This window comes from Pristiophorus japonicus, chromosome 3, assembly GCF_044704955.1.
Source record: "Pristiophorus japonicus isolate sPriJap1 chromosome 3, sPriJap1.hap1, whole genome shotgun sequence".
Lineage (NCBI taxonomy): Eukaryota > Metazoa > Chordata > Chondrichthyes > Pristiophoridae > Pristiophorus > Pristiophorus japonicus.
In genome coordinates this window covers 193,527,475-193,554,928 of record NC_091979.1, presented here as the reverse complement: position 1 = coordinate 193,554,928, position 27,454 = coordinate 193,527,475, and the positions used below count along the sequence as shown (strand labels likewise).

The 27,454-nt window shown below is 46.1% G+C and overlaps 1 protein-coding gene across 6 annotated transcripts in view; it reads right to left on the bottom strand.

The window, feature by feature from the left end:
• Nucleotides 1-27,454, bottom strand: part of nbeal1 (neurobeachin-like 1) — a 503,417-nt gene that overhangs the window by 369,198 nt on the left and 106,765 nt on the right. For all 6 annotated transcript variants that reach the window (XR_011592710.1, XM_070876167.1, XM_070876168.1 and 3 more), the window contains exon 2: nt 15,565-15,656. Coding sequence is in view for 5 of the 6 variants with exons in the window: in XM_070876167.1 (XP_070732268.1) it covers nt 15,565-15,656 (92 nt within the window). In the remaining variant the exon portion in view is untranslated. The remainder of the gene's footprint in view (nt 1-15,564; nt 15,657-27,454) is intronic.

Here is a 27,454-nt window from a genome sequence, read left to right as displayed (position 1 = left end):
CCATCGCCCCACTGTCAGAGGAAGCGGGTGGTCCCAGTGGTGGACGTGGAATGCAACGTGGAACACCCAGGGCCCCACTGTCAGAGGAAGCGGGTGGTCCCAGTGGTGGATGTGGAATGCAGCTTGGTAACACCCAGGGCCCCACTGTCGGAGGAAGCGGTCCCAGTGGTGGACGTGGAAAGCAGTGTGGAACACCCTGGGCCCCACTGTCAGAGGAAGCGGTCCCAGTGGTGGACGTGGAATGCAGTGTGGAACACCCTGGGCCCCACTGTCAGAGGAAGCGGTCCCAGTGGTGGACGTGGAATGCAGCGTGGAACACCCAGGGCCCCACTGTCCCACCCTGCGCCTTGCACTAGAGGGGTGCCGCGAGGCAGAGCCGGGGCGAGAGGAAGGAGAATCCGAATAGGCTCTCCTGAGATGCAGCGTTCAACAGATGCGCTTGAGGTTATTGCATTGGGTGTGGAGAGCAATGGCCTTATCTGTTCACTCGAGGGCACCATCAGAGGGGTCGGTGATGCGTTAACGCACTGACTGGACAAATAGCAGTTATGCCACGTGAACTGAATGCGGAAATCTCAGGAGCAGCACAAACACTAGCAGAGGCCATCAGGCAGTTAGCTGCTGCAATAAGGGCACACATCCCAGCCAATCAAATGTCACTCCCACTGCAATCCCGGTATCAGCCTCTGTAGAGACCCAAACTGGGACCCCCCCCTTCCCGCCGCCCCCTCTCTTCTCCTACGCACCCACCCCCCCCCACCCCCCATGAGGCAGTGCACATGCACCGAGGTGTGGACGAGAGCTGGGTGCAGCCTTTCTTTGCTGCTGGTGTTGATGTAGTAGTTGTTGATGCCACTGTTGATGTAGTAGTTGTTGATGCCACTGTTGTAACTGTTTTCAAATTGAAATTATTTACTAAGTTTTGTAACTTTACAAGTATATATGTGATCTTAGAGTTTTTAAGTGATCTTAAAGTGTAAATGTTCTCACATTTAATAAGTTGTTTAAATTTACTGCGTTAAAAGTTATCTTAAGGTTTTTCAGTGATCTTGTTCACAAATTGAAATTGTTTACTAAGTTTTGTAACTTTAAAACTTTATAAGTATTTGGAGTTTAAGTGATCGGAAAGAGTCGTATCAAATTAAATTTTGATACAAGAATGATTTTATTGCACTGAAGTAAAGTACATTGTAAAGATTTCAATGAAATATATTATACATTGAAAATGAATTATGACAAGAATGCTTTTATTATTGCACTAAAGTAAAGTACATTGCAAACGTTTCAATAAAGTTTATTACTTAACATTAAAACTGAATCATGGTCCATTATCATATCACCACATTTAGGAACACCCGTAAAAGATAGACGTCCCTCATCCCTTCAGTCATGCCTGCCTCCCGCACCTAGCCATGACCGAGGGGCGTGCTGGTGTGGCATGTCGTGGCTCGGAGATCTCTCCTGCTGCAGTGGAAGCCAGCGACTGATTGCCCTACAGTATCTGAGACGCACAGATCGGTCCTGCTGCTGGCTGCGAGGGTTTGAGTTGGGGGTGGGGGGGGGGGGCGGGGGGGAAAGAATGGTGTTGGGGGTGTAGGAATGAGGAGGGACACACAGAGCGAAGGGTTGGGAGGTGGTGGGGGGGGGGGCGGGGGGAAAAAAAAAGTGCTGTTGGGGATGTGGGAGACAGTGGTAGGTTAGGGTGGGTTACACCACGTTACTCTAACAGTCAGTCCCTGACAGAGGCACGTTAATGCCAGTTAGTTTTTACAAATGAGAGATAATCTAGTCCGAGGTGAGTTATTCAAGTAGGTTGGACTAATGGGGTATGATTATTTCCAAAGGATCAACTTAGCCACAATTAGGTGTTGATGTGTCTGCCTCAGCTGGGAGCCTACACTTGTTTATTTAGAAAAAGAGAAACAACTTTCCTTACTCAGCAGATATAAGGCAAAATATAATCGCAAGAGGTTTTAGGTCATTTTAAGTGATGTGTTTAATGCTTTAGTCCTTTGTGTTTAATGCTTCCCACCCCTCATCTCTGGATGTGCCTGCACTAAACTTAACTCTAGGTAAGGATTTTCAGAACTTACCAAAGTGAACACTTACTCCATTCTAAGTTAGTTTGGAGTAACTTTTAGCAGTGCAAAGTTCCAAAACAGGCCTAAGTGGCTGGACACATCCCCTTTTGGAAAAAAATAACTGAACTAAAACAAAATTAAACTAACTCACTAGAACTGGAGCAAACTAAATGTCGAGAATTGCAATTTTTAAGATACTCCAAACTAAACTAGTTGATCCAAAGAAATTGGAGCAATTCCACCCGAACCTTGAGCCCATATGAAGGTGCGGAATATTTTCACTGTAAAAATACTTCCTCTTCACCTGTTATACCCATGTTATTTAAGACTTTTTTCATCTGGCAGTCCCATGGAAACCCAGTATTTTGATTCGAATCACTGGCAAAGGTACCTCCATTGATGTCGACACAGATTCTGCCAGCAAGCGGTTCTGGAGTCAGTGGGGATCAGCATCTTTTTTAGTTGCCAATTGGATACTGTTTATACTGAGTTCAGACAGAACAGGGGCAGGGGGGGAGGAGGGGGGAAAAGAGAGAAAAATGCTGAGCAGCTTTGCTAGTCGACTGAAAATAACAGCTCTCTGAAACTGCAAGAAGGGACGACATTTTTTGTTTCTGGCTGAGTGTTTTTTGCAGTGATGTTACAGAACCAGTCCCCAATCCATTTGTCAAAGTATGTGAGCAAAATTAATATTTACATTGTTTGAAACTACCTAACTAAACAGACTACTAAAAATATCTGTATTTATAAATGAAGCATCAGTGCTGTTTTCTGCTCTTGTCTCGAACTGGAAAATTTGCTTCCAATTCCACTCTTCCCTCGCCTTCACATGGTCCATCTCTGACTCTTCCTTTCCTTTCCTCAACCTCGGTCTCCATTTCTGGGGATAAGCTATCGATCAATATCCACAAAAAGCCCAGTGACTCCCACAGCTACCTCCGGAGTACACTTCATCCCAAACTGCATCCTGTAAAGAACTCTATTCCATTCTTACCAGTTTCTCCGTCTCTGCCGCAGCTGTTCTGTTGATGGCCCTTCCATAATAATGCTTCCAATAGGTCTTCCTTTTTCTGCAACTGAGGATTCCCCTCCACTGTGGTTGACAGGGCCCTCGACCGTATCTGTTCCATTTCATGCACTTCTGCTTTACCCCTTTCCCTCCCTCCCAGAACCAAAATAGGGTTCCCCTTGTTCGCACCTTCCATCCCCCAGCCTCCACATTCAATGGGTCATCCTCCACCCTTTCCGCCACCTCCAGCGTGATCCCACCAAACACATCTCCATCTCCGCTCTCCTCTCAGCGTTCTGAAAGGACCATCCCCTCCACGACACCCTGATCCATTCCTGTATCACCCCAACACTCACTCCCCTTCCCACAGCACCTTCCCATGTAAACGCAGGAGATACAACACCTGCTCTTTTACCTCTTCCCTTCCCACTAGGGCCCCAAACACTCCTTCATTTACTTGTACGTCTCTGAATTTAGTATACTCTATTCGCTGCTCACAACGCGGTCTTCTGTACATTGGGAGACCAAACGCCGATTGGGTGATCGCTTTGCGGAACACTTCTGTTCAGTTCACAATGTGACCCCAAGCTTCCAGTTACCTGTCATTTTAATACTCACCCCACTCTGGAATAGTGTAGGAGGCCAAGGTCAATGAAGCTCAAAGGAAGCTCTAGGATTTGCACCTCATCCTTCGGTTAGGCACTTTACAGCCTTTCAGACGGAGTTCAACAATTTCAGGTCATAACCTCTGCCCCCATTTTTACAATCGGCAGCTGTAGCTGATGATTCTGATATTCCCATTTACACCTCCTCTAGACCCATCTTTTGTTTCTTTACTTGTCCCATTACCATCTCATTTTGCCTTGCACCATCATCCCTTGTGTTATTTAATCTCTCCTACATTCCACCCTATCACAGACCTTCCCTTGTGTTAGTTCCTCCCCTTCCCCTCTTCTGTACTTGCTTAAAACTAGTTACATCGCTAGCTTTTTTCAGTTCTGGCGACAAGTCAATGACCTGAAACGTTACCTCTGTTTCTCTTTCCACAGATGCTGCCTGACCTGCTGAGTATTTACAGCATTTTCTGTTTTATTGCTAAAAATACCTTGCTGTATAATCTCTATCCCAAGTGAAAATTCTCAGGCATTCATATGCTTTTTCACAAAGTGGGTTTGTCCCTGTAATTTCTCACTTATACGGACACTGGGCTGAGCTCCTCATTCCTCTACTGGTAGTGAGGCAAAACTATGTTAGAGGGCAGTCATTCAGGACATTCTCAAACACCTGCTAACAGTTTTCTGAAGAACCACATTACAAGAGGCCCAAAAGCATACGCAGTTCGTCAAACCTCTCTGGTGAGTAATAAAAGATAGAAGAAACCAGACAGAAGTGACCAAAAGAACCTGGGTGATGTTATATATGTAAACCTTGTGTAACCACCAGATGGCACATCCCCCTGGAGTCCCAAGGGATCCCACAGTCCCTTGGGAGCACCTGTACTTAAGGAGGCCTCACAGGCTGGAGATGCACTCTGGAGACCTGTAATAAAAGACTACGGTCACACTTTACTTTGGGCTCAAAGTATCTGGTCAGACTCTTTATTCATACATAACAACTGGCGACAAGATACAGATGACGAACCCAACGATGCAGAGAACAGTAGGCATCCTGGAGAGATTTTCGGAGGGAGATAATTGGGAAACCTTCGTGGAGCGACTCGACCAATACTTCATGGCCAACAAGCTGGAAGGAGAAGCGAACACTGCCAAATGAAGGGCGATTCACCTCACCGTTTGCAGGGCACCAACGTATGGCCTCATGAAAAATATGCTTGCTCCAGCGAAACCCACAGAGAAATCGTACAATGATTTGTGCACACTGGTCCTGGAGCATCTGAACCCGAAGGAAAGGTTTCTGATAGCGAGGTACCGGTTCTACACCTACAAAAGGTCTGAAGGCCAGGAAGTGGTGAGCTAGGTCACCGAGCTAAGTCGCCTTGCAGGACATTGCGAATTTGGAGCACATGCTCAGGGACTTCTTTGTACTTGGCATTGGCCATGAAGTGATACTTCGCAAACTTTTGACTGCAGAGACCCCAACCTTGAGTAAAGCCATAGCAATAGCCCAGGCGTTCATTGCCACCAGTGACAATACCAAGCAAATCTCTCAGCACAGGAGTGCTGCTACAAGTACTGTGAACAAAGTAATGCTGTTTTCGAATCGCAACATACAGGGCAAGCCTCATATGCCTGCAGCTGCACGTCCGCAGATGTCTCAAAGTCCAACATCAAGGGTGATGAATGCAAGGCCATTAACACCTTGTTGGCGCTGTGGGGATGATGATCGTTTCCATTCATGCTGCTTCAAAGGATACCTTTGCAAGGGCTGTGGAACAATGGGACATCTCCAACATATGTGCAGGTGAGCTGCAAACCCTGCTAATCCTGCAAACCACCATGTTGCAGAGGAGGACAGATCCACGGCAGATCATGACGAACCAGAGCCTCAGGCCAAGGAGGCAGAAGTATATGGGATGCACACATTTACCACAAGTGTCCCCCGATAATGCTGAAGGTTGAATTAAATGGACTCCCGGTGTCAATGGAACCGGACACGGGCGCGAGCCAGTCCATTATGAGCAAAAAGACTTTCGATAAATTATGGAGCTGCAAGGTCTCAAGGCCAGTCCTGACTCCCATTCGCACTAAACTGAGAACTTACACAGAGGAATTGATCCCCGTAATCGGCAGTGCTACTGTAAAGGTCTCCTATGATGGAGCGGTGCACAAGTTATCACTCTGGGTGGTACCGGGCGATGATCCCACGCTGCTCGGCAGGAGCTGGCTGGGAAAGATACGCTGGAACTGGGACAACGTCCGAGCGCTCTCGTCCGTCGACAACACTTCGTGTGCCCAGGTCTTAAACAAGTTCCCCTCGCTGTTCGAATCAGGCATCGGGAAATTCCAAGGAGCAAAAGTGCAGATCCACTAATTCCGGGGGGCGCGACCCATCCATCACAAGGCGAGAGCAATACCGATCAAGCTGGACCGACTGCAACGAGAGGGCATCATTTCGCCAATCGAATTCAGTGACTGGGCCAGTCCGATTGTTCCAGTCCTGAAGGGAGACGGCACCGTCAGAATCTGTGGTGATTACAAAGTAACTATCAAATCGTTTTTCCCTGCAGGATCAATACCCACTACCAAAGGCAGACGACCTTTTTGCGACGCTGGCGGGAGGAAAGGCGTTCACGAAGCTGGACTTGACCTCGGCCTACATGACGCAGGAGCTGGAGGAATCATCGAAGGGCCTCACCTGCATCAGCACGCACAAAGATCTCTTCATTTACAACAGATGCCCATTTGGGATTCGATCAGGCGCAGCGATATTCCAGAGAGACATGGAAAGCTTACTGAAGTCGATCCCACGCATCGTGGTCTTCCAGGACAACATCTTGGTTACAGGTCGAGACACAGTCGAGCATCTGCAGAACCGGTAGGAGGTTCTTAGTCAGTTCAACCGCGAGGGGCTCAGGTTAAAACGCTCGAAGTGCGTTTTCCTGGCGCCTGAAGTGGAGTTCCTGGGGAGAAGAATCGCGGCGGACGGTATCAGGCCCACCGATTCTAAGACGGAGGCAATCGAGAACGCACCGAGGCCACAGAATGTGACGGAGCTGCGGTCGTTACTAGGACTCCTGAACTACTTTGGTAACTTCTTACCGGGTCTCAGGTTAGAACCACTACACGCTTTACTGCATAAAGGAGACGAATGGGTATGGAGTAAAAGCCGAGAAAATGCCTTTGTAAAAGCTGGAAAACTGTTATGCTGAAAAAATTGCGTGTGTTGTATGCATTTGGAACTAGCATGTGATGCGTCATCATACGGTGTCGTGTGTGTATTGCAACAAGCTAATGAATCAGGTAAAATTGCATCCAGAAGTCTGTCTAAGGCGGAGAGGGCCAACAGCATGATTGAAAAAGAAGCGTTAGCGTGTGTTTATGGAGCAAAGAAAATGCATCAATATCTGTTTGGGCTCAAATTTGAATTGGAAACTGACCATAAGCCACCGATATCCCTCTTTTCTGAAAGTAAGGGGATAAATATGAATGCATCCAGAGTTGTCTGCATACAACTACGCCATCCGTCACAGGCCAGGCACAGAAACCTGTGCCGATGCTCTCAGTAGGCTGCCATTGCTCACCACGGGGGTGGAAATGGCACAGCCCGCAGATTTAGTCATGGTAATGGAAGTATTCGAGAGTGAGCAATCACCCGTTACCGCCTGACAGATTAGAACCTGGACGAGCCAGGACCCCTTACTGTCCTTCGTAAAAAAACTGTGCGCTTCACGGGAGCTGGTCCAGTGTCCCATTAGAAATGCAGGAAAAGATAAAGCTGTACCAGCTGCGCAAAGATGAAATGTCTATAGAGGCAGACTGCCTTCTGTGGGGTAATCGGGTAGTGGTACCCAAACAGGGCAGGGACACTTTCATTAGTGATCTCCACAGTACACACCCAGGCATTGTAATGATGAAAGCGACAGCCAGATCCCACGTCTGGTGGCCCGGTATCGATGCGGACTTAAGAGTCCTGCGTGCACAAATGTAACACATGTTTACAGTTAAGCAATGCACCCAGGGAGGCGCCACTACTTTTATGGTCTTGGCCCTCCAAACCATGGTCAAGAATTCATGTCGACTATGCAGGCCCGTTTTTGGGTAAAATGTTCCTAGTGGTTGTAGATGCATACTCCAAATGGATTGAAAGTGAGATAATGTCAGCAAGCACGTCCGCTGCCACCACTGAAAGCCTGCGGGCCATGTTTGCCATGCGCGGCCTGCCTGATGTCCTTGTGAGCGACAACGGGCCATGTTTCACCAGTGCTGAGTTCAAAGAGTTCATGACCCACAATGGGATCAACCATGTTACATCTGCCCCGTTCAAACCAGCATCCAATGGTCAGGCAGAGAGAGCAGTGCAAACAATCATGCAGAGCTTGAAGAGGGTAACTGAAGGCTCGCTGCAGACTCGCCTATCCCGAGTCCTGCTTAGCTACCGCACGAGACCCCACTCACTCACTGAGATTACACCCGCTGAGCTGCTCATGAAAAGAGCACTCATGACAAGGTTCTCGTTAGTCCACCCTGATCTACACGAACAGGTAGAGAGCAGGCGGCTTCAACAAAGTACATATCATGATAGCGCAAATGTGTTACACAAAATTGAAATTAATGATCCTGTATTTGTGTTGAACTATGGACAAGGTCCCAAGTGACTTCCCGGTACTGTTGTGGCCAAAGAGGGGAGTAGGGTGTTTCGGGTCAAACTTTCAAATGGACTCATCTACAGGAAACACTTGGACCAAATCAAACTCAGATTCACAGACTATCCAGAGCAACCCACATTAGACCCTACCTTTTTTGACCCCCCAACACACACACCAGTGGCAACCAATACAGCGGTTAACCGTGAAGCAGAACCCATCACCCACAGCAGCCCAGCAGGACTCATCACACCAGGCAGTCCAGCAAGCCCAGCTGCACAGCAGCCCAGCGAGGGCCCAACAAACGACTCACCAAAACCAGCATTTACACCAAGCAATTAAACCAAGACGATCAATCATAGAAAGGCCCCAGATCGATTCACCTTGTAAATAGTTACACTATTGACTTTGGCAGCGGGGGTGGGGGGGGAAAGTGTTGCTATATATATATAAACCTATAAGTACCTTGTGTAACCACTAGAGGGCTCATTCCCTGGTCCCAAGGGATCCCAGAGTCCCTTGGGAGCACCTGTACTTCAGAGTGCCTCTCCAGTCTGTGAGGCCTCCTTGAGACCTGTAATAAAAGACTAAGGTCACACTTTACTTTGAGCTCACAGTATCTGGTCAGACTCTTTATTCATACACAACAGGGGAGATGGAGAATGTTTTTTTTATTAACACAGCGAGTTATGATGATCTGGAATGCACTGTCTAAAAAGGTGGTGGAAGCAGATTCAACAGTAACTTTCAAAAGGGAATTGGATATATTAGTAAAGTTTGCAGGGCTATGGGGAAAGAGCAGTGGTGTGGCACTACTTGGATAGCTCTTTCAAAAAGCCGGCACATGCAAGATGGCCCAAATGGCCGCTTTCTGTGATGATTCTTTGAAAAAAATGATTTGACAAATTGCTACTGACACTAATGGGTGGATAGATCGTGACGCAACAAAATCACCTCCCACTCACACCCCCCAGCAGGAATGTGATTAAGTATAGGAACCATACTCAAATCCTGATGAGCTATTCTCCCTTTCAACAACTGGTCATCATGCTCTTCTTCACCACACTCTTCTCCATCACACTTCTGCACAATGACACAGATCTTTTCCAACTGGGCCATGGTGAAATAACAATTCCTGCTATCATTATTCCGATCAATTATTCTCTGAGTCAGGCCAGCAGTGTTTGGGGCTGACAGCGGTCAGGTAAGTAACCATTCGCTGAAGATGAATTATCTGCCCATTTACAAGTGCTGAGCTCATAAATCATAAAGAAGGAATTTCTTCTCCCAGAGGGTTGTGAATCTCTGGAATTCACTGCCCAAGGAAGCAGTTGAGCCTAGCTCATGCAATGTATTCAAGTCACAGATAGATAGATTTTTAACCAATAAGGGAATTAAGGGTTATGGGGAGCGGGCGGGTAAGTGGAGCTGAGTCCACGGCCAGATCAGCCATGATTTTATTGAATGGCGGAGCAGGCTCGAGGGGCTAGATGGCCTACTCCTGTTCCTAATTCTTATGTTCTTATATTAAATTCCAAAAGCTGAAATGGGCTCTCAGATTAAATATTTGCATTTTGTCTGTTGGTACAAAGATCAAAAGATTAATCCCGTTATTTAAAAAAAATATTTGTACACACGAACGATGATAATATTCTTAAATTCTGGATTCCAATGCTTATCAATCATTCTGTTTTAGTTTTTGAAGTTTACTCCTATGTGTTACAACAGTCAGGCCAATGTAAAACACGACATTCTTAATTATCTGCTAAATTCCATTGGTTCCAATGGGGATCCCCTCCATTATCCAGATAATTAGAAGCCAATGAATTAAAATAGTTAATTTTATAAAATATTAGGCGGTTCTTCTTTTCCGGGAGTAATGAGCCAGCTGGTGTAGTGGATGCTGATTCTCTACATGCCTTCAAGAGGGAACTGGAGCGGTTCTTGACTGAGGCAGAGATCGCAGCATGTGAAAGGTAAGTATCTTTATAGATAACACCTGGTCCGCGTGATCTCCTAGACAGGTTTCCCTCTCCTGTGTGTGGTAGCACGGAGTGCAGCAGCTCAGAGTGGGAAATCTGAGAGTTTGGTAAGTGGGAGAGTTTTAAGGGTTAATCTCTTTTAAACCAGTTGGAGGATGGTGGCAATTGCTAGTAGCTTCTAAGAAAGATTAACAGTTAAATATTTAGGATTCTTTCAGGCTTAAGCAGAGACAAACTAGCTAGCTCTCCAGTAATTAGCCAGTTAGTTAAAACTAGTTAAAACCGGTTCTTTAAACAACTGACTAGTGGTGACTCATCTGAGCCACGAGCAGTTTAAAAACAGAGGCAGCAGCTCAGAGTGGGAAACCTGAGTGTTTGGTAAGTGGGAGAGTTCGGTGAAGTGGGGGCAGGAGGTGTGGCTTTGCCTTGTTTTTCCTAACTTTTTCTGCAGAGTGGCCGTGTACCTGAGCGGGAGTAGACTGAGGCCCGAGTGTGGGGATCAAAGCCACAGCAGACGGCCAGTGTGATCTCCTGGACTAGTTCCGATCGCCTGGTAGGGGCGGAGAGGAATTTTCCCAGATTTTTTTCCCCAATTGGCCTGGGTTTTTTATCTGGTTTTTTGCCTCTCCCAGGAGTTCGCACGGTTCCGGGTGGGGAGAACTCTGCTGTGTGACATCGCAGATAAGGCAGGTAAATAACTGGTAGTGATTGAGGGGTAAGTTTCTCTTTTAAATTAACATATAGCATATAACTAAATTCTAAAAACAAAAATGTATTTGTTTAACTAATTTAATAAACTATATAAGGTAAATACTTTGATTAACACTAAACTATTAAATAATGGGAAAACAGGAGATGTGTTGCTGCTGCAATATGTGGGAGCTTCTGGACGTTTTGGTCCGGGGCGACTACATCTGTGGTAAGTGTCTGCGGCTCGATGAACTTTCGCTCCGAGTTGAAGAGCTGGAGTCTGAGCTGCAGACACTGCGAGACATCAGGGAGGGAGAAAGTTACATGGACCTTTTGCTCCAGGAGGCAACCACACCCTCTAGATTAAATACTTTAGAATTGACACGTGGTCAGGGACAGGAGGGTGTGACTGCGAGTGAAGCAGGTACGGGGATCCAGGAGGTAGTATTTGCAGGAGCCTCAGTCCCTGCACTTGCCCAATAGATTTGAGGTTCTTGCAACCCTTGTGTGCAGACTGCGGGGTGGACAAGCAGACTGACCAAAGCACCGTGGTGCAGAAAGCCATTCAAGTGGGGGGAGTAAAGAGGAAGGTGGTTGTAGTAGGGGACAGTATAGTTAGGGGGATAGATAGGGTTCTCTGCAGCCAAGAGCGTAGTCCCGAAGGCTGTGTTGCCTACCTGGTGCCAGGGTAAAGGACATCTCCTCCGGGCTGGAGAAGAACTTGGAGTGGGAGGGGGAGGATCTAGTTGCAGTGGTTCACGTAGGTACCAATGACATAGGTAGGACTATGAAAGAGGTTCTGCTGAGAGAGTTTGAGCAGCTAGGGACTAAATTGAAAAGCAGAACCACAAAGGGTAACAATCTCTGCATTATTACCTGAGCCACAAGCAAATTGGCATAGGGTCAATAGAATCAGGGAGATGATTGTGTGGCTCAGAGGTTGGTGTGGGAGAAGTGGGTTTTGATTCGTGGGGCACTGGAAAGAGAGAGCTGTTCTGTGGGGACGGATTACACCTGAACTCTGAACGAGGCTGGGACCAGAGTTCTAGCGAATCGAATAACTAGGGAGGTAGACAGGGATTTAAATTAAATAAGGAGGGGTGGGTCCCAGTGGAGAGAAATCTAGAATGCTAAAGAGAAAAGAAAAGGAAGCAATGCAGGAAAGTGATCTGTGGTAAGGATAACCAGATTGTCAGTAAGGGACAGAGCATATAAACAAGAGTGCACTAACAAATAGGGTCCAGGTAAGAAAAAATAGCTAAGATAAATAGGGCTATAGTGCAAAATAAAGTTCCGATGTCTAATAATGTTAAAGACAAATCTAAAAGCACTGTTATCTGAATGCACGAAGCATCTGTAATAAGGTAGACGAATTAACAGCGCAAATAGATGTAAATGGATACGATATAGTTGCAATTACGGAGACATGGTTGCAGGATGACCAGAGTTGGGAACTGAATATCCAAGGATATTCGATATTTATTTAGGAGGGACAAGCAAAAAGGAAAAGGGGGTGGTGTGATGTTGTTAGTAAAGGATGAAATCAGACTAATATTGAGAAAGGATATTGGCTCAGAAAATCAAGATGCAGAATCAGTCTGGGTGGAGTTAAGGGACAGAAAACATTGGAGGGAGTTGTCTATAGGCCTCCAAACATTAGTGGCAATGTCGGGACGGCATCAAACAGGAAATTAGAGATGCATGTAACAAGGATACTACAGTAATCGTAGGTGACTTTAATCTACATATAAACTGGCCAAACCAAATTAGTAATAATACTGTGGCAGATGAATTGCTGGAGTGTGTACGAGATGGTTTTTTAGACCAGTATGTTGAGGAGCCTACTAGGGAACAGGCTATCCTAGATTGGGTATTGTGTAATGAGAAGGGGTTAATTAACAGTCTTGTTGTGCAGGGTCCTTTAGGGAAGAGTGACCATAACATGATTGAATTCTTTATTAAGATAGAAAGTGAAGTAGTCCAATCCGAAACTAGGGTCCGAAATCTAAACAAAGGAAACTACGAAGGTATGAGGAATGAACTGGCTATGATACATTGGAAAGATTCATTAAAAGGCATAACGGTGGATAAGCAATGGCAAACATTTAAGGAACGAATGCATGAATTGCAACAGTTATACATTCCTTTCAGGTGCAAAAACTTAACAGGAATAGTGGCCTAACCATGGCTAACAATAGAAATTAAGGATAGTATTAGATCCAAAGAGGAGTCATACAAAGTTGACAGAAAAAGTAACAAGCCTGAGGATTGGGAGCAGTTTAGAATTCAGCAAAAAAAGGACCAAGAGATTGATTAAGAGGGGAAAAAAGAGAGTATGAGAGTGAACTTGCAAGGTACATAAAAACAGACAGCAAACGTTTCTACAAGTACTTAAAAAGAAAATTAAAGACAAATGTAGGCCCTTTACAGTCAGAAATGGGAGAAATTATAATGGGGAACAAGGAAATGGTAGAACAATTAAATAAATACTTTGGTTCTGTCTTCACGGAAGAGGACACAAATAACGTCCCAGAAATGCTAGGCAACCAAAGGTCTAGTGAGCCAGAGGAATTAAAAGAAATGATTATTAGTAAGAAAATAGTGCTGGAGAAACTAAAGGGACTGAAAACCAATAAACCCCCAGGGCCTGATAATCTGCATCCCAGAGTACGAAAAGAGGTAGCCATGGAAATAGTGGATGCATTGGTTGTCATTTTCCAAAATTCTATAGATTATGGAATAGTTCCTGCAGATTGGAGGGTGGCAAATGTAACATCACTATTTAAAAAAGGAGGGAGAGAGAAAATAGGGAAATACAGACCTATCAGTAGTAGGGAAAATGCTCGAGTCTATTATAAAGGATGTGATAACAGCACACTTAGATAATATCAATGGAATTAGACAAAGTCAACATAGATTAATGAAGGAAAATCATATTGACAAACCTACTGGAGTTTTTTTGAGGATGTAACTGAATTGAATGCATTGAAAATTAGTTAACTGACAGGAAACAGAGTCGGAATAAACAGGTCATTTTCGGGGTGGCGGGCAGTGACTAGTGGGGTGCCACAGGGATCAGTGCTTGGGCCCCAGCAAAATTAGGTGGGGTTGTGAGGAGGATGCAAAGACGCTGCAAGGCGATTTAGATCGGTTGAGTGAATGGGCAAACACATGGCAGATGCAGTATAACATGGATAAATGTGAAGTTATCCACTTTGGTAGGAAAAACAAAGATAAAGTATTATGGTGATAGCTTGGGAAATGTCGATGTACAAAAGGATCTGGGTGTCTTGTACATCAGTCATTGAAAGCAAACATGCAGATGCAGCAAGCAGTTAGAAAGGTAAGTGGTATGTTGGCCTTCATTGCAAGAGGATTTGAGTACAAGATGTCTTACTGCAGTTATACAGGGCCTTGGTGAGACTACTCCTGGATAGTGCGCGCAGTTTTGGTCTCCTTACCTAAGAAAGGATATACTTGCCATCGAGGGAGTGTAGCGAAGGTTCAACTGGACTGATTCCTGGGATGGCAGGACTGTTGTATGAGGAGAGATTGGGTCGACTTGGCCTGTATTCACTAGAGTTTAGAAGAATGAGGGGGGATCTCATTGAAACGTATAAAATTCTGACGGAGCTGGACGTTTCTCCTGGCTCAGAAGTCTAGCACAAGGGGTCATAGTCTCAGGATACGGAGTAGGAAATTTAGGACTCGGAGGGTGGTGAACCTGTGGAATTCTCTGCCACAGAATTCTATGGAGGCCAAGTCACTGAATATATTTAAGTGGACAATAGATTTCTAGACAAAAAATACCAAGGGGTATGGGGTGAAAGCGGGAATATGGTGTTGATATTGAACAGCGGTGCAGGCTCGAAGGGCCCAATGGCCTATTCCTATTTTCTATGTTTCTATGAATCTTCCAGAATATTTTTCCCTTCAGCCCGTGTGTTTTTCTCTCTTTTCCCCCCCTCTCCTAGTAGACTATATGGCTCCTGGGGCAGTGATGTGAGGGGTGGGGAAGGAAGTGCTTAGCCGCAATGCGCCAGCTAACCTGGTGTGGGGCAGGCTTGATGGACCATCTGGTCTTTTCCTGCCCATCAATTTCGGATGTTCGTATAAAGCCATTCTCAGTAAAGGTTTAGCTAACTTGAGCTATTAGGAAATATTCCATGAAAACTTTCTAAGCTAGCGAAGAGCTGACCCTAGCCAGATCAAACTGCAGAGTCCCTACATTCCCAGTGATCACTGCCTCATGCTGCAGGTCATGGGCATCTGATGTTCCATTTCATGCTACCCACTCTCGTCTACCATCTCATTGAATTGCCCCTACCTAAAACCAACAAACATCAATCTATAAAGATTCCTACAGTTTGGCACTGAGGGTCTGACAACATTATTACACCCATCAAAATTAATTAGTAAATCACAGACTTTTCCATTCAATCCAATCTAGCAACACTCTGCAAAGTTCCTGTTTAAGTATCACATGCTTCCCCAAGTTCAATAGGATTAAACTTTTTACTTGAAACTTGCTTAACATACCTTGTGGGAGGTTTTTCAAAATCAACATCAAGAAACTTTTCATATGTTGCAACAAAGCTCTCCAGCCACAGCTTAAGATAGTCTGGGTCCTTCTGTAATCAGAAAAAAAATATACAAGCAAAGCATGAATTCACGTTTTTTTTCATTCAAACAATTGCTGCACATACTCGAACCACATTAATTTATCGAGTGTCACACACGGGGATAAAAATGCCAGATCTGGCACCAAACCCACACTTCCGATACTTTATTTTCCATTAAATCCACAAAAGGTCTTAGAAAGAATTTGATACATATGCGATTTCTCAGTTTTATTTCAACCTCGCTAGTTACTGGGAGACTCTGTTTACTTTACACAGACTCAAGCTCTCGGAAATATTACGAGTTGTTTGGACTTGCAACTTTGGATGTGGTGTCACATGTGAATAGATGCCTGGTGTCACTCTGCTGTTCAACAAGTAGTAACTGTACAACTCCATTAAGGGCTGGAAGAATCGTACAGTGGCCAGCCCCATGGCGAAGTACTTGTCTCACTAAATTCGACATTGGCAATTCAGAAGGACTGAAAGGAAAAGGAGGTGGGGTAGCTCTGTTAATAAAGGATGGGATCACTGCATTAGTGAGAAACGATATTGGCGCAGAGGATCAAGATGTTGAATCAGTTTGGGTGGACATAAAGAATAATAAGGGGAAAAAGTCACTGGTGGGGAGTCTAAAACCTTGGCTACTCTGTAGGACAGAGTATAAATCAAGAAATAATGGAGGCTTGTAATAAAGGAACAGCAATAATCATGGGTGATTTTAACCTCCATATTGATTGGACAAAGCAAATTGTCCAGGGTAACCTTGAGGAAGAGTTCAGTGTGTATCCGGGATAGTTTCCTTGAACAGTACGTTGCGGAACCAACCGTGGAGCAGGCTATCTTGGATTTGTTAGAGTGTAATGAGACAGGATTAATAAATGATCTCATAAGTAAAGGATCCTCCAGGAATGAGTGACCATAACATGGTTGAATTTCAAATCCAGTTGGAGAGAGAGAAAGTTGGTTCTCAAACCAGGGTCCTAAGCTTAAACAAAGGAGACTACAAAGGTATGAAGGCAGAGTTGGCTAAAGTGAACTGGGAAAATAGATTAAAGTATATACCGGTTGATGAGCAGTGGCAGACATTTAAGGAGATATTCCATAACCCGCAACATAAATATCCCAATGAGAAGGAAAGACTGTAAGAGAAGGGATAACCATCCATGGCTAACTAAGGAAATAAGGGAAACTATCAAATTGAAAACAAGGACATACAATGTGGCCAAGATGAATGGGAGGCCAGAGGATTGGGAAACTTTGAAAAGCCAGCAAAGAACGACTAAAAAAAAAAGAGGGAAGATAGATTATGAGTAAACTAGCAGAAAATATAAAAAGATAGTAAGAGTTTCTCCAGGTACATAAAAAAGAAGAGTGGCTAAAATAAATGTTGGTCTCAGAGGATGAGACTGGGGAATTAATAATGGAGAACAGGGAAATTGCAAAGATGTTGAACAAATATTTTGTATCGGTCTTCATGGTAGAAGACACTAAAATCATCTCAATAATGGATAATCGAGGGGCTATAGGGAGGGAGGAACTATCACTAATGAAGTAGTACTCGGTAAAATAATGGGACTAAAGGCGGACAAGTCACCTGGACTTGATGGCTTACATCTTAGGGTCTTAAAAGAGGTGGCCGCAGAGATAGTGGATGCATTGGTTGTAATCTACCAAAATTCCCTGGATTTCGGGGGCGGTCCCAGCGAATTGGTAAACCTCAAATGTAATGCCCCTATCTGTTGTTGGGAAAATGCTAGAGTCCATTATTAAGGAAGCAGTGGTGGGACATTTGAAAAAGCATAATTCTTTGGTTTTATGAAAGGAAAATCGTGTTTGACAAATTCGCTGGAGTTCTTTTGAGGATGTAACGAGCAAGGTGGACAAGGGGGAACCAGTGGATGTGGTGTATTTGGATTCCAGAAGGCATTTGATAAGGTGCCACATAAAAGGTTACTGCACAAGATATAAGTTCACGGGGTTGGGGGTAATATATTAGCATGAATAGAGGATTGGCTAACTAACAGAAAACAGAGAGTCGGAATAGATGGGTCATTTTCCGGTTCGCAAACAGTAACTAGTGGGGTGCCACAGGGATTGGTGCTGGGTCCTCAACTATTTACAATCTATATTAATGACTTGAATGAATGGACCGAGTGTAATGTAGCCAAATGTACTGATGATACAAAGATGGGTGGGAAAGCAAGTTGTGAGGAGGACACAAAAAATCTGCAGAAGGATATAGACAGGCTAAGTGAGTGGGCAAAAATTTGGCAGATGGAGTATAATGTGGGAAAATGTGAGGTTATCCACTTTGGCAGAAAAAAATGGAAAAGCAAATTATAATTTAAATGGAGAAAAATTGCAAAGTGCTGCAGCACAGAGGGACCTGGGGGTCCTTGTATATGAAACACAAAGTTAGTATGCAGCAACAGCAAGTAATCAGGAAGGCAAATGGAATGTTGGCCTTTATTGCAAGGGGGAGAGAGTATAAAAGCAGAGAAGTCCTGCTACAACTGTACAGGGTATTGGTGAGACTACACCTAGAGAACTGCGTATAGTTTTGGTCTCCGTATTTAAGGAAGGATATATTTGCATTGGAGGCTGTTCAGAGAAGGTTCACTCGGTTGATTCCGGAGTTGAGGGAGTTGATTTATGAAGATAGGTTGAGTAGGTTGGGCCTATACACATTAGTGATCTTATTAAAGATATGAGGAGGCTCGACAAGGTGGAAGCAGAGGGGATATTTCCACATAGGGGAAACTAAACTAGGGGGACATAGTCTCAGAATAAGGGGCTGCCCATTTAAAACTGAGATGAGGAGGAATTTCTTCTCTTGTAAATCTATGCCCCAGAGAGCTGTGGAGTCTGGGTCTTTGAATATATTTAAGGCAGAGATGGACAGATTTTTGAGCGATAAGGGTTATGGGGAGTGGGCAGGGAAGTGGAACTGAGTCCATGATCAGATCAGCCATGATCTTATTGAATGGTGGAGCAGGCTCGATGGGCCAAATGGCCTAATCCTGCTTCTATTTCTTATGTTCCTATGTAAAGAAGCAATACTCAACTAATTTGTACTACCTGTATTTCAATCGATGGGTAATTGTCATCACGACAATGGGTAAAAGTCTTCACACAATTTTTATTTTTAAGAGGGAGAGAAAACTCCTCCTCAGACAGATATCCAATAAGCTTTTAACTTCATGTTAATTTGCATTCTTTTTCATCTGCTCCCCATTCAGAAACACTGACTGCTGATGCACAATAAAATAAATCTGTCTGGAGTGAAGGAGATTTTAAAAACTGTGATCCAATGTTTATTAAAAGGAACTTCAAGAGTTTAGCAGGATAATTAATTTATACTGATGGTAATTTATACTAAACCATCCTATTGTACCGTCATTCAATTCTGGTGGTAACTTAACTGCTGGCCTTTCAACCCTCTGGCATGTAGCATCATTCCCAGTATATAGACAATTGTAGAATCTTACTGCACAGATGGAGACCCATTCAGCCCATCCTCATCGTGCCTGTGTCACTTTGAGCTATCCAATTGGTTCCACTCCTTTGCTCTTTCTCCATAAGCCCTGCAAATTTTTCCTTTTCAAGCCTATATCCAATTCCCTTTTGAAAGTTACTACTGAATCTGCTGCCGCCACCCTGGCAGTGAACTCCAGATCATCATAACTCGCTGCGTACAAAGAATTCACCTCAATGTTGCTCAAAATCTCATCGTTTGTGTCGTTATGGACAATTTATTTTATAAAAGTGATTAGACTTTTTAAAAGCACAATTTCCGCTCCTCTCTGCTCCATTGTTTATTTATTCCTTAACAAGTTGTTACCTGGTTTTGGTCGTCAACTGAATAATTTACATTCACTAGTCAGATAAACTTTTCCAAAAAGAGCTCGGAGTTCTAAGAAACTCTGTGCTGCCACCATGCTGTTCTGGACAATGCTGAACCAGCTGGTAGACTTAAGGCTGTTCCTCTGCTGTTTACAGTGCAATATTTGTGGATGTTGTACAATCAGTAATACAAACAAGGGAATTAGATAGTATAGTTTTATTTCAATAATAATAAACTTTTTATGTCACAGGATAGTTTAGCAATTCAAATAGATTAAAATATGCCATTTTCACTGGCTAGACTCCAAATCAAGAATTAAATCAGCATTTGGTGAATGAAAGCTGAAATTGCAATAATTTCTGAGAATGGGGGGATAGCTATGATAAAACATTTGATTATAAACTAAAACAAACAGATAGAACAGTTAAAACTGTGCGTCAATTCTGGCCTCTTGCGCGTCCCCAGTTTCCTTCACCCCACCATTGGTGGGCGTGCCTTCAATCGTCAAGGCCCTAAGCTCTGGAATGCTCTCCCTGAACCTTTCCACCTCTCACTCCTCCTTTAAGACACTCCTCAAGACCTACCTCTGAACAACCTGTACTACTATCTCCTTATGTGACTCGGATAATGCTTCTGTGATGCACCTTGGGATATTTTATTACGTTAAAGGGGCTATATAAATGCAAGTTGTTATTTTACTACTATCTTTCCTTTAAAAGAGATAATACAAAGCCAGCACTGCCACAGAACTGCAGTACGCCCAGAAAGTCAATCAATTAGCATGAATTCCTATTCGTCACTCAAAGGATTAATTTATCTCCAGCCACATTTGATAAAAATATCTTCCAATCTACATGGTGTCATCATAGTCAAAAAGCTGGAAAATCCATTCTGTCGTGACCAAAAGGTTTCGGTCACATCACAGAGGAGCTTGCCTCAGTCTTCCCTTCCCCCACACACAATTATGAAAAGAAGCTGAATGAACCCCAACTCATCAAAATCAATTGGAAGCAAAAGTACAGCAATAGCTTAGGAATGATTGTGTTTCTTCTTAGCTTAACAAAAACAGGAAACTAAACAGATAGCAAAAGGTTCTAACCATCACTTCCACATAAACTGTGGAAATGCCAGTGTTCAATGACAAGCAGCTAGGGGCTAACAAAACCCTTGAACAACAGGGAACAGTAAGTTACTATGTCAGCAACAAGACTGTTACCCATGTGTGTGGAACACAGCATGTGGCCAAGTCTTGCACCTCGATTGGGATCTTGCTGCAACTCCTGTAATCACACTGGGCTCCGACACAACATGACAAGTCAACAACTTAGCTGCCCGATATTTCACACACCCAAAACTCCAAATGAATACCTATAAAGACACTGATACTATATTGAACCAACCTGAAAAACAACTGATGTAATGTTTCTTCAATACATTCTAATAGAGTATTAAGGGGGATATCAAACATAGGTTCCAGTGATAAACAAAGTTTAATGCAAAATGTGACTTTTTTTTTAAATGGCAGTCGTGAATGATGGTGGACCATTAAACAACTAACGGGAGGAAGAGGCTCCCTGAATATCCCCTTCCTCAATAAAGATAGAGCCCAGCATGTGTGTACAAAAGACAAGGCTGAAGCATTTGCAACCTTCTTCAGTAAGAAGTGCCGAGTGGATGATCCATATTGGCCTCCTCCTGAGGTCCCCACCATCACAGAAGCCAGTCTTGAGCCAACTTGATTCACTCCATGTGATATCAAGAAACAGCTGAGCGCACTGGATACAGCAAAGGCTATGGGCCCTGACAACAACCCGGCTAAAATGCTGAAAACTTGTGCTGTAAGAAATCGTGGATTGGCTTACAATAAAATATAGGTTCCCTTGCTTGCCTAAGTTGATGACACAGAGGATTCCAGTCATGTCAGATAAGGAGTTGTAGAGAGAGCGGAGTTACAAGGGCATAATGCAGAAACAGGCCTTGATAAGAGGTCGAGCAAGGAGCCTCGAGATAAACAAACTGTCCAAGAGAAGATAACCAGAGGTCCAAACAAAAGATCAAAAACACGTCCAAACATGGGACGGAGGAGGATTTTCATCGGCGAGTTGAGGCAAAGAACTCAAAGTACCATTGGGCACCTTGGTTTGGGAAGAGCCCTTACAGGTTAGATAGTCCTGTCCATCTTCTACCCGAGAATAAGAGATATATATCTAAAGAGCTTTTTAGCTGTTCGCGCACACCAGCCGTCTGTTCGATCTGGGCCGATACCAGCTGCATGTCATGGTCGTACATCTACTATATCTATTCTGATCATGAGTTGCAGCGAGGCCGTTCCATAATCTGGAAATATCCGGAATGTCTTTGCCTGGGCAGAGGGAGGTCGGTGGGGTGGGGGGGTGGGGGGGGTGTCGGTTGGGCCGCCGAAGGTCAAGGCCCCGGGCCGGGGTAGGTCGGTTGGGCAGCCGGAGGTCAGGGTTGGTCGGGCTGCCGGAGGAGGTCAAGGGGGAGAGGTCGGGCGGCCGAGGCTGGGGGAATCTGGATTTCGGAATATTTTCCGGTTTCTGGACGACCCCGCCACGGATCGGCTCGGTGTCCGGATTTTGGCTGTCACACCTGTATTTGACTATATTTGAACTACCACTCCTTAATAAAATGGCCTATGACTCCCAAGGTCCTTTTTGGGTAATGGCCTATAACTCCCAAGACCCTTTTCGGTGACCTGCGATCCAAATCTTACCAAATCCAGAACTACCCAGAGGAGCATGGAGAGCACCAGTTCCAACTGTCACAGGACGGGAGAGTGGAGAGCACCAGTTCCAACTGTCACAGGACGGGAGAGTGGAGAGCACCAGTTCAAACTGTCACAGGACAGAGAGTGGAGTGCACCAGTTCCCACTGTCACAGGACGGGAGAGTGGAGAGCACCAGTTCCAACTGTCACAGGACGGGAGAGTGGAGAGCACCAGTTCAAACTGTCACAGGACGGGAGAGTGGAGAGCACCAGTTCCAACTGTCACAGGACGGGAGAGTGGAGAGCACCAGTTCCCACTGTCACAGGACAGAGAGTGCAGAGCACCAGTTCAAACTGTCACAGGACGGGAGAGTGTAGAGCACCAGTTCAAACTGTCACAGGACGGGAGAGTGGAGAGCACCAGTTCAAACTGTCACAGGACGGGAGAGTGGAGAGCACCAGTTCCAACTGTCACAGGACGGGAGAGTGGAGAGCACCAGTTCAAACTGTCACAGGACGGGAGAGTTGAGAGCACCAGTTCAAACTGTCACATGAGCATCCAGTCGTGCCCCGGTAACTGCCCCCAAAGGAAGTGGAGTGTGGGAAATTGCACTCTGCTTCCATTGAGGGGTGGTAAGGCCAATTCTGTGGCGGGAGCAGGACTTCCACGCTGGGGGCTAAAATTCCCTGCCCCAGAAGGTTACCGCCCCCAAGATGGGAGCCCGTGCGGGGAGGCTGAGGGAAGTTGAGGGAAGACGGGGGCGGGGGATGAAGGGGAGAGTGGTGGAGGTGGGGGGGGGGGGCGGAGAAACCCAGGGCGGGGGAAGGGAGGGACCACATTGCAGCGGAGGTCTGGGGGGTTGAAGTGTGTTGGAGGGGCGGGCCTGGGGGCTCTGTGCCTCGGTGCGGGGAGTGTTCAGAGTGGGGTGGACGGGTTGACTGCGCAGATGGCGGTTGGTGGATGTGGTGTGGTTGGCGTCGCGGGGGCGTGGCTCCCGGGTGGCCGGGGCTGGGGGCTCGACATCCGGGGGTGGTCGGCATTTGGGAAGGATTCTGACGGGACGGGGCGGGTTGGGTGCAGGGGAAGTGTTCCTGGTGTTGGGTGGGTCCGGAGCCGGGGGATGGGGGGGTGGGCTGTTTGGGGCTGGGATTGGGAGAGACTTCTTCACTCGGGGAGTTGTTGGCCTGTGGGGTTCCCTGCCGCGGAGAGTTGTTGATACCAGTTCATTGGATATGTTCGGGAGGGAGTTGGATGTGGTCCTTGCGGCTGGGGGGGGTCGGGGGGAGGGGGGAGGTGCTGGGGTGGGTGATCAGCCATGATCTTGTTGAATGGCGGTACAGGCTCGAAGGGTCGAATGGCCTACTCCTGCATCTATTTTCTATGTTTCTATGTTTTTACCCACGCTTCTAGCCAAGCTGTTCCAGTACAGCTACTATACTGGCATCTACCCGGCAATGTGGAAAACTGCCCAAGTATGTTCTGTCCACAAAAACAAGACAAATCCAATCCATACAATTACCGCCCCATCAGTCTATTCTTAATCATCAGCAAAGTATTGGAAGGTGCCATCAACAGTACTATCAAGCGGCACTTACTCACCAATAACCTCCTCACCGATGCTCAGTTTGGGTTCTACCAGGACCACACGGTTCCCGTCCTCATTACAGCCTTGGTCCAAACATGGACAAAAGAGCTGAAACCCAGAGGTGAGGTGAAAGTGACTGCCCTAAACATCAAGGCAGCATTTGACGGAGTCTGGCATCAAGGAACCCTAATAAAACTGAAGTCAATGGGAATCAGAGGGAAAACTCTCCACTGGCTGGAGTCATACCTAGCACAAATGAAGATGTTGTGGTTGTTGGAGGTCAATCATCTCAGCCCCAGGACATCGTTGCAGGAGTTCTTCAGGACAGTGTCCTAGGCCCAACCATCTTCAGCTGCTTCATTAATGACCTTCCCTCCATTATAAGGTCACAAGTGGGGATGTTCGCTGATAACTTCACACTGCCTCAAATAATGAAGCAGTCCATTCCCGCATGCAGCAAGACCTGGACAACATTCAGGCTTGGGATGATAAGTGGCAAGTAACATTCATGGCATACAAGTGCCAGGCAATGATTATCTCCAACAAGCAAGAGTCTAACCACCACCCCTTGACTTTCAACAGCATTATCATCGTCAAATCGCCCACCATCAATATCCTGGGGGTCACCATTGGCCAGAAACTTAACAGGACCAGCCACAAATACTGTGGCTACAAGAGCAGGTCAGAAGCTGGGAATTCTGCAGCAAGTGTTTCACCTCCTGACTCCCCAAAGACTTTTCACCATCTACAAGGCCAAGTCAGGAGTGTAATGGAATACTCTCCACTTGCCTGGATGAGTGCAGCTCCAACAACACTCAAGAAGCTTGATACCATCCAGGACAAAACAGCCCGCCTGATTGGCACTGCATCCACCCCTCAAACATTCACTCCCTCCACCACCAACGCACTGTGGCTGCAGTGTGTACCATCTATAAGATGCACTGCAGCAACTCGCCAAGGATTCTTCGGCAGCACTTCCCAAACTCATGATCTCTACCAACTAGAAGGACAGGGAACACCATCACCTGCAAGTTCCTCTCCAACTTGCACACCATCCTGACTTGGAAGTTCCTTCATCGTCGCTGGGTCAAAAACCTAGAACTCCCTCCCTAACAGCGCTGAGGGAGTACCTTCACCATATGGGCTGCAGTGGTTGAAGAAGGTGGCTCATCACCACCTCTCAAGGACAATTAGAGATGGGCAATAAATTCTGGCCTTGCCAGCAATGCCCACATCCCATAAACACATTTTTTAAAAAGATGGGGAGAGGGGTAATACTGAAGGAAATAATTATAAAAGTTATAGAAAGGGAGCAAAGAGATTAAGAAGTTTAAGCGGGGGTATGATAAGACTGGTACTTAAAGGGGGTTAGCAATGACTTTTATAAGCACTAAAATAAAAGAAAGACTTGCATTTATATAGCGACTTCCATGACCTCAGGACATCCCAAACAGCTTTACAGCCAATTAAGTATGTTTATCGTAGTCACCGTTGTAATGTAGGAAATGCGGCAGCCAATTTGCGCACAGCAAGGTCCCACAAACAGCATTGTAGCAATAACCAAATAATTTGTTTAATGATGTTCATCGAGGGATAAATATTGGCCAAGACATCAGGGAGAACTCCCCTGTTTTGCTTCAAATAGTGCACGGGATCTTTTACATACACCTGAGGGGTCAGAGAAGCCCTCAGTTTAACATCTCATCCGAAAGATTTGGGAGCAAAGCAAAGAGAAAGGAATCCTTAAGTCTAATACTGGATAAAATTTGTAAATATTTCAATCAATGGGTAATTGTCATCACATAACAGAAAGCTGTTTCAAAACTTCCCAAAAAGCAGTCAATTGCATTAACCATATCGGTGGGCAAAATACCACTTTGAACTGTTAGGTAAATGAAAATATAAAAATGAAGGTCATGAGCACAATGCGGTTTTACAATGTTAGCTTCCTGGAATTAAAAATTACTTGGAGTGAGAATTTTTCTTGAATTTGCTTCCAGATCAAAATTGTTCATGGCTTTTATTGTTGACTAATGCACTAATAAAACTGTCAATGCTACTATGACCACTCACAAGCTCAATTAAGTTTCGGCCTGAGTTGCTCCTATTTTTTTGGAGCAACTAGTTTAGAATGGAGCACCTAAGAAATTGAAATTTTCGGCATTTAAAGTTTGCTCCAGTTCTAGTGAGTTAAAAGAGTTTCATTTTAAAAACAGATTTCTTTTTTCAAAAGGGGCCGTGTCCAGTCACTTACACCTGTTTTGCAAGTTTAAGCTGGGGAAGAGCTCGGAAGAAAGGGGAAGAGAACGGGAAGGAGGGGAGAGAATGGGGGTGGGGGTGGGGGAGGGGGAGAGAGAATGGGGGGTGGGCAAAGAGAGAATGGGGGGGGGGGGAAGAGAGAATGGGGGGGGGGAGAGAGAATGGGGGGGGGAAGAGAGAATGGGGGGGGGAAGAGAGAATGGGGGGGGGAAGAGAGAATGGGGGGGGGGAAGAGAGAATGGGGGGGGGGAAGAGAGAATGGGGGGGGGGGAAGAGAGAATGGGGGGGGGAGAGAGAATGGGGGGGAAGAGAGAATGGGGGGGGAAGAGAGAATGGGGGGGAAGAGAGAATGGGGGGGAAGAGAGAATGGGGGGGGAAGAGAGAATGGGGGGGGAAGAGAGAATGGGGGGGGAAGAGAGAATGGGGGGGGAAGAGAGAATGGGGGGGGAAGAGAGAATGGGGGGGGAAGAGAGAATGGGGGGGGAAGAGAGAATGGGGGGGGAAGAGAGAATGGGGGGGGAAGAGAGAATGGGGGGGGAAGAGAGAATGGGGGGGGAAGAGAGAATGGGGGGGGAAGAGAGAATGGGGGGGGAAGAGAGAATGGGGGGGGAAGAGAGAATGGGGGGGGAAGAGAGAATGGGGGGAAGAGAGAATGGGGGGGGGGAAGAGAGAATGGGGGGGGGGAAAGAGAGAATGGGGGGGAAGAGAGAATGGGGGGGGGGGGAAGAGAGAATGGGGGGGGAAGAGAGAATGGGGGGGGAAGAGAGAATGGGGGGGGGAAGAGAGAATGGGGGGGGGAAGAGAGAATGGGGGGGGGGAAGAGAGAATGGGGGGGGAAGAGAGAATGGGGGGGGGGAAGAGAGAATGGGGGGGGGGAAGAGAGAATGGGGGGGGAAGAGAGAATGGGGGGGAAGAGAGAATGGGGGGGAAGAGAGAATGGGGGGGGAAGAGAGAATGGGGGGGAAGAGAGAATGGGGGGGAAGAGAGAATGGGGGGAAGAGAGAATGGGGGGGGAAGAGAGAATGGGGGGGGAAGAGAGAATGGGGGGGAAGAAAGAATGGGGGGGGAAGAAAGAATGGGGGGGAAGAGAGAATGGGGGGGAAGAGAGAATGGGGGGGAAGAGAGAATGGGGGGGTGGGTGGAAGAGAGAATGGGGGGGATGGGGGGGGTGGGGGAAGAGAGAATGGGGGGTGGGGGAAGAGAGAATGGGGGGTGAGGGAAGAGAGATTGGGGGGGGTGGGGGAAGGAGAGAATGGGGGGGTGGTTAAGGAGAGAATGGGGGGTTGGGGGAAGGAGAGAATAGGGGGGGAGGAAGGAGGGAATGGGGGGGATGAAGGAGAGAATGGGGGGGGAAGGCCTGAGAACGGGGGGGGGCCGGCGCGACGGGGGGG